This window comes from Nipponia nippon, unplaced genomic scaffold, assembly GCF_047370975.1.
Source record: "Nipponia nippon isolate SJK-2023a ecotype South Korea unplaced genomic scaffold, ASM4737097v1 scaffold_51, whole genome shotgun sequence".
Classification (NCBI taxonomy): Eukaryota; Metazoa; Chordata; class Aves; order Pelecaniformes; family Threskiornithidae; genus Nipponia; species Nipponia nippon.
Window position 1 is genome coordinate 166,938 of NW_028262371.1, and position 13,497 is coordinate 180,434.

Below are 13,497 nucleotides of genomic sequence, written 5' to 3' on the forward strand. Positions count from 1 at the left end.
GGACACGGGACGGACACGGGATGGATGTGGGACAGACACGGGATGGACACGGGTCAACGTGGGACAGACACGGGACGGACACGGGATGGACACAGCTCAACATGGGACAGAGGGGATGAACATGGGACGGTCATGGGATAAACATGGGATGGACACGGGACAGAGCCGGGTCAATGTGGGACGGACAGGGGACGGACACGGGTCGGTCATGGGATAAACATGGGACGGACACGGGATGGACACGGCTCAACATAGGATTGACACGGGACGGACATGGGACGGACACAGGTCAAGAGGGGATTGACGCGGGACGGACACACGTCATCATGGGACGGACACGGGATGGACACGGCTCAGTCATGCGATAAACATGGGACGGACACGGGATGGACACGGCTCAACATAGGATTGACGCGGGACGGACACACGTCACCATGGGACGGCCACGGGACGGCCACGGATCAATGTGGGACGGACACGGGACGGACGTGGGTCAACACGGGACGGCCACGGGGCTTCCGGGCTGCAGACATGATTGACACGCGAATGACACGCAACGACCAGGCCGACGCCGTGGGATCGACACGGGATCGCCGCGGGATCAAGGCACCGTCAACGGGGGGGGGGGGGGGGGCGGGGCCGGCCGCGGGACGGACAGCCGCGGGACGGACGGACACGGGACGGCCGCCGCCTTCCCGTGTGCTAAGCGTGTTGCGGCGTGGGCTGGGCCAGGCGAGGGGCCAGGGCCACCAGCAGCGCCCGCAGGTGCCGGGCCCCGGCCTGGGCGGCCGCCAGCACCTCCTCGTGCCCGGGGGGCGGGGCCCGCCCCTCCCCCTCCCCCTCCCCCCCCTCGGCGTCATCCGTGACGTCATCGGCGTCGGCGTCCCCCGGCGCCGCGTTGGTGATGAGCGACAGCCCCAGCAGGCGCAGGCCGCAGTGCCGCGCCGCCACCGCCTCCGCCACCGTGCTCATGCCTGCGGGGGGGGGGGCGACACGCTAAGGACACGCTAAGGACACGCTAAGGGCACGCTAAGGGCACGCCGAGGGCATGACACGCCGAGGCGGGGGGGGCGGGGCCTCGGCCTGCTCAGCCCCACCCCCACCCCTCTGCGCATCCCAGCTCCATTTACCCTCCTTAGCGTGTCCTTAGCGTGTTCACCCTTCCAGCCCCCATTCCTTCCCGTGTCCTTCGCGTGTCGCCCCCTCCTCCCATGTCCTTAGCGTGTTCTGCATCTCTCAGCACCAGTTACCCTCCTTAACGCACCCTTAGCGTGTCCTTAGCGTGTTCAGCCCCCGTCCCCTCTCCTTCCCATGTCCTTAGCGTGTTCGGTGTCTCCCAGCACCAGTTACCCTCCTTAACGCACCCTCAACACGCCCTTAGCGTGTCCTTAGCGTGTCCAGCCCTCCACCCCCATTCTTTCTCCTGTCCTTCGCGTGTCGCCCCCTCCTCCCATGTCCTTAGCGTGTTCTGCATCTCTCAGCACCAGTTACCCTCCTTAACGCACCCTTAGCGTGTCCTTAGCGTGTCCAGCCCTGCACCCCCCATTCCTTCCCGTGTCCTTCACGTGTCGCCCCCACCTCCCATGTCCTTAGCGTGTCTGCGCATCCCAGCACCATTTACCCTCAACGCACCCCTAGCGTGTCCTTAGCGTGTCCTTAGCGTGTTCACCCTTCCATCCCCTATTCTTTCTCCTGTCCTTCGCGTGTCGCCCCCTCCTCCCATGTCCTTAGCGTGTTCCATCTCTCCCAGCACCAGTTACCCTCCTCCACGTGCCCTTAGCGTGTCCTTAGCGTGTCCAGCCCTCCACCCCCTATTCTTTCTCCTGTCCTTCGCGTGTCGCCCCCTCCTCCCATGTCCTTAGCGTGTTCTGCATCTCCCAGCACCAGTTACCCTCCTTAACGCACCCTTAGCGTGTCCTTAGCGTGTCCTTAGCGTGTCCAGCCCTCCACCCCCTATTCTTTCTCCTGTCCTTCACGTGTCGCCCCCTCCTCCCATGTCCTTAGCGTGTCTGCGCATCCCAGCACCATTTACCCTCAACGCACCCCTAGCGTGTCCTTAGCGTGTCCTTAGCGTGTTCACCCTTCCATCCCCTATTCTTTCTCCTGTCCTTCGCGTGTCGCCCCCTCCTCCCATGTCCTTAGCGTGTTCCATCTCTCCCAGCACCAGTTACCCTCCTTAACGCACCCTTAGCGTGTCCTTAGCGTGTCCTTAGCGTGTTCACCCTTTCACCCCCCATTCCTTCCCGTCTCCTTCGCGTGTCGCCCCCCCGTCCCCCCACGCCCTTCGCGCCCCCCCCCCCCCGGAGCGTGCCCTTAGCGTGCCCTTAGCGTGCCCTTAGCGTGCCCGTAGCGTGCGGCCGGCGACTCACCGACGGCGTCGGCGCCCAGGCGCCGGAGGAGGCGGCACTCGGCGGGGGTCTCGTAGCTGGGCCCCCCCACGCCGCAGTAGACGCCGGGGCGGGGCCGCAGCGGGGGCGGGGCCAGGGCCAGCGCCAGGCGCCGCAGCCCCGCGTCGTAGGCGCCCACCATCGGGGGGAAGCGGGGGCCGAACCTGGGGGGGGGGGGAGGGGGAGGGGTCAGGCCCCCCCCCCCCCATTTTGGGTCCCCCCCCTTTGCCTCAGTGCCCCCTCCTCTCCCTTACCCCCCCCCCAACACCCTTGAACTTTGGTTCCCCCCCCCCCACTTTAGGTCCCCCCATCCCCCCCGCTTTGCCTCGGTGCCCCCTCCTTTCCCTTCCCCCCACCCCCAACACCCTTGAACTTTGGTTCCCCCCCCCCCCCCCCCAATTCCCCCCCTTTGCCTCGGTGCCCCCCTCTCCCTCCCCCCCCCCAACACCCTTGAACTTTGGTTCCCCCACACACTTTGGTCCCCCCATTTTGGGTCCCCCCACCCCCATTTGCCTCGGTGCCCCCTCCTCTCCCTTCCCCCCACCCCCAACACCCTTGAACTTTGGTTCCCCCCACACTTTGGGTCCCCACACACTTTGGGTCCCCCCCATTTGCCTCGGTGCCCCCTCCTCTCCCTTCCCCCCACCCCCAACACCCTTGAACTTTAGTTCCCCCCATCCCCCCCTCCCCCCCTTTGCCTCGGTGCCACCTCTTTTCCCTTCCCCCCTCCCCATACCCTTGAACTTTGGGTCCCCCCCGATTTGCCTTGGTGCCCCCTCTTTTCCCTTCCCCCTCCCCATACCCTTGAACTTTGGTTCCCCCCCACTTTGGTGTCCCCCCCCACTTTGGTTCCCCTCCCATTTGCCTCGGTGCCCCCTCCTCTCCCTTCCCCCCCCTTTAGGTCCCCCCATCCCCCCCCTTTGCCTCGGTGCCCCCTCTTTTCCCTTCCCCCTCCCCAAACCCTTGAACTTTGGTTCCCCCCCCCCACTTTGGTGTCCCCCCCCCATTTTGGGTCCCCCCACTTTGGTTCCCCTCCCATTTGCCTCGGTGCCCCCTCCTCTCCCTTCCCCCCCCCCAACACCCTTGAACTTTGGTTCCCCCCCCCTTTAGGTCCCCCCATCCCCCCCTTTGCCTCGGTGCCCCCTCTTTTACCTTCCCCCTCCCCAAACCCTTGAACTTTGGTTCCCCCCCACTTTGGTTCCCCCCCCCCCCCCCCCCCTCCCCCCCCGGCCCCGCCCCCCACCTCTCATCGTTGGGCCCGGCCAGGGGGCTGCGCCCCGCCAGCCCGGGGAGGTCGATGTGGTCGCGGATGACCAGGAGGTGGCCGGGGGCCAGCGCGGGGTGGAGGCTGCCGGCCGCGTTGGTCAGCACCAGCGTGTGCACCCCCAGCAGCGCCAGCGTCCGCACCGGCATCGCCACCTGCGGGGGCGGGACCCACACCTAGGGGGCGGGGCCCACACCCAGGGGGCGGGGCCCCCCACCCCGGGGGCGGGGCCCCACATCTGTGGGGCTGGCCCCGTAGACATCGGGTGGGGATCAAGATCTATGGGGCGGGACCCACATCTAGGGGTCAGGATGGTCACCTATGGGGCTGAGGCCCACATCTATGGGGCTGGGACCCCCAGCTATGGGGGCCCCCGCATCTATGGGGCTGAGATCCACACATCTATGGGGCAGACCCCCATCTATGGGGCCAGACCCCCCACATATAGGGCTCTGGGACCCCCCCATCTATGGGGCGGCCCCACACATCCATGGGGCGGCCGTACCTGGGCGGGGCTGTAGCCCTCGTAGAGGTGGAAGCGGCCCTGCAGGATGGCGCAGGGGGCGGCGCCCAGGCGCCCCACAACCAATCGCCCGGCGTGGCCTTCAACTGGGGGCGGGGCCAGGGCTCACCCCACAGCCCCGCCCCCCCCACTGCCCTCCCAGTCCCCCCAGTTGCCCCTCCACCCCAAACCAGCCTCCCAGTAGCCCTCAGTTCCCCCAAGTGCCCTCCCAGTCCCCCCAGTAGCCCCCAAGTGGTCCCAGTAGCCCCTCCACCCCCAAACCAGCCCCCCAGTAGCCCTCAGTCCCCCCAAGTGCCCTCCCAGTGCCCCCAGTAGCCCCCAGTCCCCTTCCAGTAGCCCTCCAGCAGCCCCCAGTCTCTCCCAGCAGCCCCCCAGTGCCCTCCCAGTTCCCCCCAGCAGCCCCCCAGTCCCCCCCCACTGCCTCCCAGTTGCCCCCCAGTCCCTCCCAGCCACCCCCCAGTGCCCTCCCAGCAGCCCCCCAGCCCTCCCCAGTGCCCTCCCAGCTCCCTCCAGTAGCCCCCATCCCCCCCAGTAGCCCCCCAATCCCCCCCAGCAGCCTCCCAGTTTCTCCCAGCAGCCCCCCAGTGCCTCCCAGTGCCCTCCCAGTAGCCCCCATCCCCCCCAGTAGCCCCCCAGTCCCCTCCAGCAGCCCCGCAGTCCTTCCCAGTGCCCTCCCAGTCCCCTCCAGCAGCCCCCAGTGCCCTCCCAGAAGCCCCCCAGTCCCTCCCAGTGCCCTCCCAGCGCCTCCCAGCAGCTCCCCAGTGCCCTCCCAGTAGGCCCTGTCCCCCCCAGTAGCCCCCCAGTTCCCCCCAGTCCCCACCCACTAGCCCCTGTCCCCCCCAGTAGACCCCAGGGCCCTCCCAGTCCCCTCCAGCAGCCCCCAGTGCCCTCCCAGCAGCCCCCCAGTCCCTCCCAGTGCCCTCCCAAGCAGCTCCCCAGTCCCTCCCAGTAGCCCCCCAGTCCCTCCCAGTGCCCTCCCAGTAGCCCCCGTCCCCCCAGTGCCCCCCAATCCCCTCCAGCAGCCTCCCAGCAGCCCCCCAGTGCCCTCCCAGCAGCCCCGCAGTCCTTCCCAGTGCCCTCCCAGTCCCCTCCAGTAGCCCCCAGTGCCCTCCCAGTGCCTCCCAGCAGCACCCCAGTGCCTCCTAGTGCCCTCCCAGTAGGCCCTGTCCCCCCCAGTAGCCCCCCAGTTCCCCCCAGTCCCCTCCCACAGCCTCCCAGTGCCCTCCCAGTAGCCCCCGTCCCCCCCACTAGCCTCCCAGTTCCCCCCAGTCCCCTCCAACAGCCTTCCAGTGCCCTCCCAGTAGCCCCTCAGTGCCCTCCAGCAGCCTCCCAGTACCTCCCAGCAGCCCCCGTCCCCCCCAGTGCCCTCCCAGCAGCCCCCGTCCCCCCCAGTAGCCCCCCAGTGCCCTCCAGCAGCCTCCCAGTGCCCTCCCAGTAGCCCCCCAGTGCCTCACCAGTGCTGCGGGGGAAGTGGGGGATGTGGGCGTAGTCGAAGGCCTGGGGCTCCTCCAGCTCCTGGGCCAGGGCCCCCAGCCCCGAGCCGCAGACCAGGGCCACCCGCGGCGGCGCCCGCACCCGCGCCCGCAGCCAGGCCGCCGCCTCCGCGCACGCCTCGTAGCTGCGGGGGAGGGGACGGGCGCGTCACCCGCGGGGGCGAGGGGCGGCCGGCACCCGGGGGGGGCACCCAAGATGGCGCCTGGGACCCATACGTTGACCCCCAACGTCAACCAGCACCCATAGGGTGACCCAAGATGGCGGCCAGGACCCATAGGGGCACCCAAGATGGCGCCTAAGACCCATACGTTGACCCCCAACGTCAACCAGCACCCATAGGGTGACCCAAGATGGCGGCCAGGACCCATAGGGTGACCCCCAACGTCAACTAGGACCCATACGTTGAGCCAAGATGGCGCCCAACACCCACAGGGGCACCCAAGATGGCGCCCAGGACCCACAGGGGCACCTGGGACCCATAGGGTGACCCACGGAAGCGCCCAGGACCCACGGAAGTGCCCAGGACCCATAGGGGCACCCACAGGGTGACCCCCAACGCCCCCCAGCACCCATAGGAGCACCCAGCACCCATAGGGTGACCCCCAACGTCAACTGGGGCCCATAGGGGCACCCATAGGGGCACCCAGGACCCATGGGAGCACCCGGGACCCATGGGGTGACCCCCAGCGTCCCCCAGCACCCATAGGAGCACCCAGCACCCATAGGGTGACCCAGCACCCACGGGGTGACCCACAGCAGCACCCAGGACCCATAGGGGCACCCAGGACCCATAGGGTGACCCCCAACGTCAACTGGGACCCATAGCAGCACCCATAGGGGCACCCAGGACCCACGGGGTGACCCCCAACATCCCCCAGCACCCATAGGGTGACCCATAGGAGCACCCAGGACCTATGGGGGGCACCCAACATCAACTGGGACCCATAGGGGCACCCACAGCGGCACCCAGGACCCATAGGGTGACCCCCAACGTCAACTGGGACCCATAGGGTGACCCCCAACGCCCCCCAGCACCCATAGGGTGACCCATAGGAGCACCCAGCACCCATAGGGTGACCCAGCACCCACAGGAGCACCCAGCACCCACGGGGCCACCCCTGACCCTCGCTCCCCACCCGGGCCCGGGGCCAAACGGACTTGGGACAGCGGGAGGGGCCGCCCCTCCCCCACCCCCACCCCCACTCCCGCTCGGGGGGGGGGAGGGGCGGGGCCGGGCCCCCCCCCATAGGCGGCGGGGGCCCATCTATAGGCGGCGAGAGCCCCCCCCTATAGGGGGCGGGACCCCCACCTATGGGGCAGGGCCCCCCCATGGGGGATCCCAGGCCTCGCCTCCCCTCCCCCCGCTCCGTGGGCGGGGCCCCGCCCCCCGCGCTGATTGGCCGCCGGAGGGGGTGGGGCAGCCCCTTCCCTTCCCTTCCCTTCCCTTCCCCCCACCTCGCCTCCATCGCTGCCACCGCCGCCGCTCTGCGCCCTCCCCGCCCCGGCCCCGCCGCTTATATAGGCCCCGCCGCCCTGACGTCACGGCGCCGGCCACGCCCCCCCGCCTCCACCAATCACCTCCCGACTCCCGCCCCCCCCCCCCGCTTCCGGCGCCGAGTCGCTGTGGAGACGCCGGGGGCGGCGGGGTCACGTGAGGGGAGCGGGCCAATGGGAGGGCGGGGAAGGGAGGGCGCTGTCGCTTGGCAACGGCGCCGCGGGTCACGTGAGGGGAGCGGGCCAATGGGAGGGCGGGGAAGGGAGGGCGCTGTCGCTTGGCAACGGCGCCGCGGGTCACGTGAGGGGAGCGGGCCAATGGGAGGGCGGGGAAGAGAGGGCGCTGTCGCTTGGCAACGGCGCCGCGGGTCACGTGAGGGGAGCGGGCCAATGGGAGGGCGGGGAAGGGAGGGCGCTGTCGCTTGGCAACGGCGCCGCGGGTCACGTGAGGGGAGCGGGCCAATGGGAGGGCGGGGAAGAGAGGGCGCTGTCGCTTGGCAACGGCGCCGCGGGTCACGTGAGGGGAGCGGGCCAATGGGAGGGCGGGGAAGGCGCCGGCCGGCGTAAGATGGGGGGGGGGAGCGCTCACGTGATGCGGGCGGGCCAATGGGCGGGCGAGGGGCGGGGCCCGGGCGCTGTCATGGCGGACGGGGAGCGCTCGCCGCTGCTGCCGGCCGAGGCGGGGCCGGGGCCGGGGCCGGGGCCGGGGGCGGGAGGGGCCCCGGGGGCGGGTGAGTGGGGGCGTGGCCTGCCGCGGAGGGGGCGGGGCCTGCGGGGGCGGGGCCGGGGGGCGCGGGGTGGGGGGTTGAGGGAGGGGGCGGGGCTTGAGGGCGAGGGAGCGGGGCTTCAGGGCGGGGTGAGGCCGGTGGGAGGGGCCTGGGGGCGAGGGGCGGGGCTAGAGCGGGCGTTGCCTGGCAACGGCGCGGCTGACTCCGCCCCCCCGTTGCCAGGCACCGCAGGGGCGGGGCCGGGGGCGGTGCTGCCGGGGGAGGCCCCGCCCCCTTACTCGCCATTGGGCAGCCCGGAGGGAGGGGCGGGGCCAGCGGTCACGTGCCGCGTCTGCCAGCGGCCAATCAGCGTCGAGGGGAAAACCCACCAGCACGTGGTGAAGTGCGGGGGCTGCGGGGAGGCCACGGTGAGGGGCGGGGCCTCGGGGGCGGGGCCTCGGGGGGCGGGCGGGGCTTAGGGGAGTCGGGGGCGGGGCCTTGGGGCGGGGCAGGGCTTGAAAGGGGCGGTGCTTTGGAGGGGCGGGGCCTGAAAGGGACTCTGGGGGCAGGGTTTAGCGGTGTGGGCAGGGCTTGGAAGGCGTGGGAGGGGCTTAAAGGGGGGTAAGGGGCGGGGCTTAGCGGTGTGGGTGGGGCTTGCTGTGTGGGCGGGGCTTTAAAGGGGCGTGGGTTGGAGGGGCGGGGCTTAAACGGGGCATAAGCAGATCGGAGGGGCGGGGCTTAGCGGTGTGGGCGGGGCTTGGGAGGCATGGGGGCTTAAAGGGGCGGTGCTTGGAGGGGCGGGGCCTAATGGGGCGTAGTGGCTCTGAGGGGCGGGGCTTAGTGGTGTGTGGGCGGGGCTTAAAATGGGCGTGGCTTGGAGGAGGCGGGGCTTAAAGGGGTCTGGGGCGGGGCTTGGGTGCAGATGTGGCTTTAAAGGGGCGGGGCTTGGAGGGGGCGGGGCCTAAAGGGTGTCAGTGGTGGGGCTTGGTGTGTGGGCGGGGCTCGAGAGGTGGGGAGGGGCTTAAGGGGGCGTGGGTTTTAAGGGGGCGGGGCCTAATGGGGCCTTAAGGGTGTCTGAGGGAGGGGCCTTAGGCTGTGGGCGGGGATTAAGCGGTAGGCGGGGCTTGGGGTGGGAGTGGCTTCAATGGGCAGGGAGTGGGGGCGTGTCCCCGTTGTGGGCGTGGCCTGAGGGCCGGCCCCGCCCCCAGCCGATCCGCACGGCCCCCGGGGGGAAGAAGTACGTGCGGTGCCCCTGCAACTGCCTGCTGGTCTGCAAGGCCTCCTCCCAGCGCATCGCCTGCCCCCGGCCCTACTGGTCAGACTGGGAGGCACTGGGAGGGGCGGGGAGGGGGGTTGGGGGCCCTGCGAGGGGCTGCGAGGGGCTGGGAGGGCGCTGGGAGGGACTGGGAGGGGGCTGGGAGGGACTGGGAGGGTGCTGGGATGGACTGGGAGGGTGCTGGGAGGGACTGGGAGGGCACTGGGACATACTGGGAGGGCACTGGGACGGTGCCGGGAGCAACTGGGAGAGGGTGTGGGGGGACTGGGGCAGACTGCGAGGGCACTGGGAGAGACTCAGGGGGTACTGGGGGATACTGGGAGGGAGTTTAGGGGCACTGGGATGTACTGGGAGGGCACTGGGAGCACCTGGGGTGACACTGGGAGCGACTGGGAGAGGGTTCTTGGTCACTGGGATAGACTGGGAGAGTACTGGGGGATACTGGGAGGCTGTTTTGGGGTACTGGGATGTACTGGGAGGGGACTAAGATGGACTGGGAGACGGTGTTGGGGTACTGGGAGGTGACTGGGATGTACTGGGAGGCTCTGGGAGGGGCACTGGGCCATACTGGGGGGCACTCAGGGAGCGCTGGGGTGTCACTGGGCCATACTGGGAGGCACTGGGGGGTTTACTGGGCTGTACTGGGAGATAGTGGGGGGCACTGGGTCATACTGGGAGGCATGGGGGGGGTCACTGGGCCGTACTGGGAGATAGTGGGGGGCACTGGGTCATACTGGGAGGCATGGGGGGGGTCACTGGGCCGTACTGAGAGATGGTGGGGGGCACTGGGCCATACTGGGAGGCACTGGGAGGGAGTTCTTGGCCACTGGGATCGACTGGGAAGGGGGGGTCGGGGTACTGGAACGGCACTGGGAGGGACTGGGATATACTGGGAGGGGCTTCCTGGCTATCGGGAGGGGACTGGGATGGACTGGGAGGGGGTGTTGGGGGACTGGGATGTACTGGGAGGCACGGGGAGGGGCACTGGGCCATACTGGGAGGCACGGGGGGAGCCACTGGGCCGTACTGGGGGATAGTGGGGGGCACTGGGCCATACTGGAAGGCACGGGGGGGGCACTGGGCCGTACTGGGAGATATTGGGGGTCACTGGGCCGTACTGGGAGGCACTGGGGGGGCAGTTCTGGGGCACTGGGATCGACTGGGAAGGGGGGGTCGGGATCCTGGAACGGCACTGGGAGGGACTGGGATATACTGGGAGGGGCTTCCTGGCTATGGGGAGGGGACTGGGATGGACTGGGGGGGGGGGTTGGGGGACTGGGATGTACTGGGAGGCACGGGGAGGGGCACTGGGCCATACTGGGAGGCACGGGGGGGCACTGGGCCGTACTGGAAGGCACGGGGGGGGCCACTGGGCCATACTGGGAGATAGTGGGGGGCACTGGGCCATACTGGGAGGCACTGGGGAGGAGTTCTGGGGCACTGGGATCGACTGGGAAGGGGGGGTCGGGGTCCTGGAACGGCACTGGGAGGGACTGGGATATACTGGGAGAGGCTTCCTGGCTATCGGGAGGGGACTGGGGGGGTCACTGGGCCATACTGGGAGCACTGGGAGGGGGTGGCCAAGGGGCTGGGACCCTGGCGGGGGGGGGGGGGGAAGGGCGCTCTGGCACCCCTCCCCCCCCTCCCAGTACGGCCCAGCCCCCTCCCAGTACGCCCCAGTGCCCTCCCAGTATAACCCAGTCCCCTCCCAGTAAGCGCATCATCAACCTGGGCCCGGTGCAGGCGGGGGCCCCCAGCCCCGACCCCGCCCCCGGCGGCGTCCGCGTCGCCTGCGCCCACTGCGGGGGCCCCTTCCTGGTGAGCCCCGCCCCCACGGCTGGCCCCGCCCCCCCGTGGGGGCCCCGCCCCAGAGCTGAGGGTCTCCGCCCCCTATATATTGGTCCCGCCCCCTGTATGTGGGTCCCGCCCCGTAGATGTGGGTCCCGCCCCCTATAGATGGGTCGCCACCCCTTATATGTGGGTCCCGCCCCCCTGTATGTGGGTCCCGCCCCCCTGTATGTGGGTCCCGCCCCATAGATGTGAGCCCCGCCCCCATAGATGGGTCCCGCCCCCCTGTATGTGGGTCCCGCCCCCCTGTATGTGGGTCCCGCCCCATAGATGTGAGCCCCGCCCCCATAGATGGGTCCCGCCCCCCTGTATGTGGGTCCCGCCCCCCTGTATGTGGGTCCCGCCCCATAGATGTGAGCCCCGCCCCCATAGATGGGTCCCGCCTCCTGTATGTGGGCCTCCGCCCCCTATATGTGGGTCCCCACCCCATAGATGTGGGCCCCGCCCCCTATAGAGGGGTCACCACCCCTTACATATGGGTCCCGCCCCCTAGATGTGGGGCCCCGCCCCCTGTATGTGGGCCCCGCCCCCTATAGATGGGTCGCCACCCCTTACATATGGGTCCCGCCCCATAGATGGGTCCTGCCCCCTGTATGTGGGCCCCGCCCCCTGTATGTGGGTCCCGCCCCCTAGATGTGGGCCCCGCCCCTATGTGTGGGCCCCGCCCCCATAGATGGGTCCCTGCCCCATAGATGTGGGCCCCGCCCCCTATAGATGGGTCCCCACCCCTTATATATGGGTCCCGCCCCCTGTATGTGGGCCCCGCCCCCATAGGTGGGTCCCTGCCCCATAGATGTGGGTCTCACCCCCTATAAATGGGTCCCGCCCCCCAAGCGTGGGTCCCCGCCCCCCGCTGGCCCCGCCCCCTCTAACCCCGCCCCCTCCCCCCGCAGTGGGCGGAGTTCGCCGACCGCGCCCTGGCCCGCTGCCCCCACTGCCGCAAGGTGTAAGTGCCCCTCCCCCCCCCACGCCCCGCCCCCAGCCCCGCCCCCCCCACGCCCTAAGCCCCGCCCCCTCCTCCTCCCTTCCCAGGTCCGCCATTGGCCGCCGGTTCCCGCGGCGACGCTGCCTCTGCTGCCTCCTCCTGGCGCTCCTATTGGCCGGGGCCGCCGCCGGGCTGGCGGTGAGGGGCGGGGCTTCGGGGGGTGGGCGGGCGCGGCCTGAGGGGTGGGGGCGTGGCCTCAAAGGGGGTGGGGCTGTAGGGTGGGGCTAGGGGGCAAAGGGGCGGGGTCTGGAGCGCCCCGCCCTCACCCCGCCCCCCCTCCGCTCTCCCATAGGTGGGGACGTGGGGCCCCGCCCACCGGCTCCGCCCCCTGCACGCGGGTTGGGCCCTGCTGGGGGCGGGGGCGGGGGCGTGCCTGCTGCGGGCGGCCTATTGGGGCTGCCTGCGCGTCAGCCCGCCCCTCCCCCCCCGCGCCTGACCCCGCCCCCGGCGGACACGCCCGCGTCACGTGACACGGCTGGGACACGCCTGCGTCATGGGCTGCGCACCAGAGCCTCCGGCGTCACGTGACGCGCGTCGGACACGCCCGCGTCACGTGACGCGCATCGGACTCTTCTGTGTCACGTGACGCGGCTGGGACACGCCCGCGTCACGTGATGCACCTCAGCCCCGCCTGCGTCCCGTGACGCGCGTCGGACACGCTCGCGTCATGTGACACGCCACGGACACGCCCGCGTCACGGGACACGTCATGGACACGCCCGCGTCACGTGACACGCTGGGGACACGCCTGCGTCATGGGCTGCGCACCAGAGCCTCCTGCGTCACGTGACGCGCGTCGGACACGCCCGCGCCACGTGACGCACCCCAGACCCGCCCCCGTCACGTGCCACGCGCCCGGGCCACGCCTGCGTCACGTGACGCGTCGCGGACGCGCCTACATCGCGCGCCGCGCCTGGATCACGTGACCTCGGGGCAGCCCCGCCTCCCCCGTGACGTCCTCGCTCCCCCGGGGGGCTTGGGGGCGGGGCGGCGGCCATCTTGGGTGGAGCCTTCAGGGCGGCGGCCATCTTGGCTCCACCAACCCCCCCCACCCCCCCGGGGCGGCGGCCATCTTAGAGCGACCCCCACCCCGCCCGGCGGCCATCTTGGATCAACCCCTGGGGGTGGCGGCCATCTTGGACTGACCCTCCCGGGCGGCGGCCATCTTGCTCCCCACCCCACCCCGCCCCAGCATGCGCCTGGCCCCGCCCACACGGGGGGCCCCTCCCCCCTCCTTCCCAGCATGCACCCGGCCCCGGGAGGCCCCGCCCCCGCTGTACATAAGCCCCGCCCCCCCACAGCTCTATTTAACGATTGGCTCCTCCCCCGCACGCCGGGGGGCGGGGCCAAGGCTGGAAACAAAGCCCTGATTGGTTCAACGACGGCGTTTATTCCCCCCCCCCCCCCCCCCCCCCCCGGGGGGGGTAAAAATAGGGGGGGAGGGGATCCCTGAGGGTTGGGCCGGGCCCATGGGGGCTATGGGGGGTGGGGGAGGGGCTATGGGGGGTGGGGGAGGGGCT

At 70.6% G+C, this 13,497-nt stretch overlaps 2 protein-coding genes across 4 annotated transcripts; one reads left to right on the top strand and one right to left on the bottom strand.

Annotated features, from left to right (window-relative positions):
* Window positions 1–236: 236 nt before the first annotated feature.
* On the bottom strand, window positions 237–7,165 carry PNP (purine nucleoside phosphorylase). Of its 2 annotated transcripts, none has more exons than XM_087734993.1 (6): window positions 7,124–7,165; window positions 5,629–5,792; window positions 4,157–4,260; window positions 3,631–3,806; window positions 2,370–2,551; window positions 237–974 (listed from the first exon to the last, which is right to left on the bottom strand). In XM_087734993.1, exons 1-6 carry the CDS (start codon window positions 7,132–7,134, stop codon window positions 703–705), a joined length of 909 nt encoding a protein of 302 aa, XP_087591119.1. In that variant the 5' UTR covers window positions 7,135–7,165; the 3' UTR covers window positions 237–702. The 2 variants fall into 2 exon arrangements, with proteins under 2 accessions (XP_087591119.1, XP_087591118.1); XM_087734992.1 differs by lacking the exon at window positions 7,124–7,165 and adding an exon at window positions 6,758–6,930.
* A 637-nt stretch (window positions 7,166–7,802) lies between these two features.
* Window positions 7,803–13,356, top strand: PIP4P1 (phosphatidylinositol-4,5-bisphosphate 4-phosphatase 1). Of its 2 annotated transcripts, XM_087735020.1 has the most exons (7): window positions 7,803–7,893; window positions 8,113–8,297; window positions 9,078–9,184; window positions 10,858–10,963; window positions 11,887–11,939; window positions 12,026–12,116; window positions 12,271–13,356. In XM_087735020.1, the coding sequence occupies exons 1-7, from the start codon at window positions 7,803–7,805 to the stop codon at window positions 12,412–12,414; spliced, it is 777 nt and encodes a 258-aa protein (XP_087591146.1). In that variant the 3' UTR covers window positions 12,415–13,356. The 2 variants fall into 2 exon arrangements, with proteins under 2 accessions (XP_087591146.1, XP_087591147.1); XM_087735021.1 differs by lacking the exon at window positions 12,026–12,116.
* The last annotated feature ends 141 nt before the right edge of the window (window positions 13,357–13,497 follow it).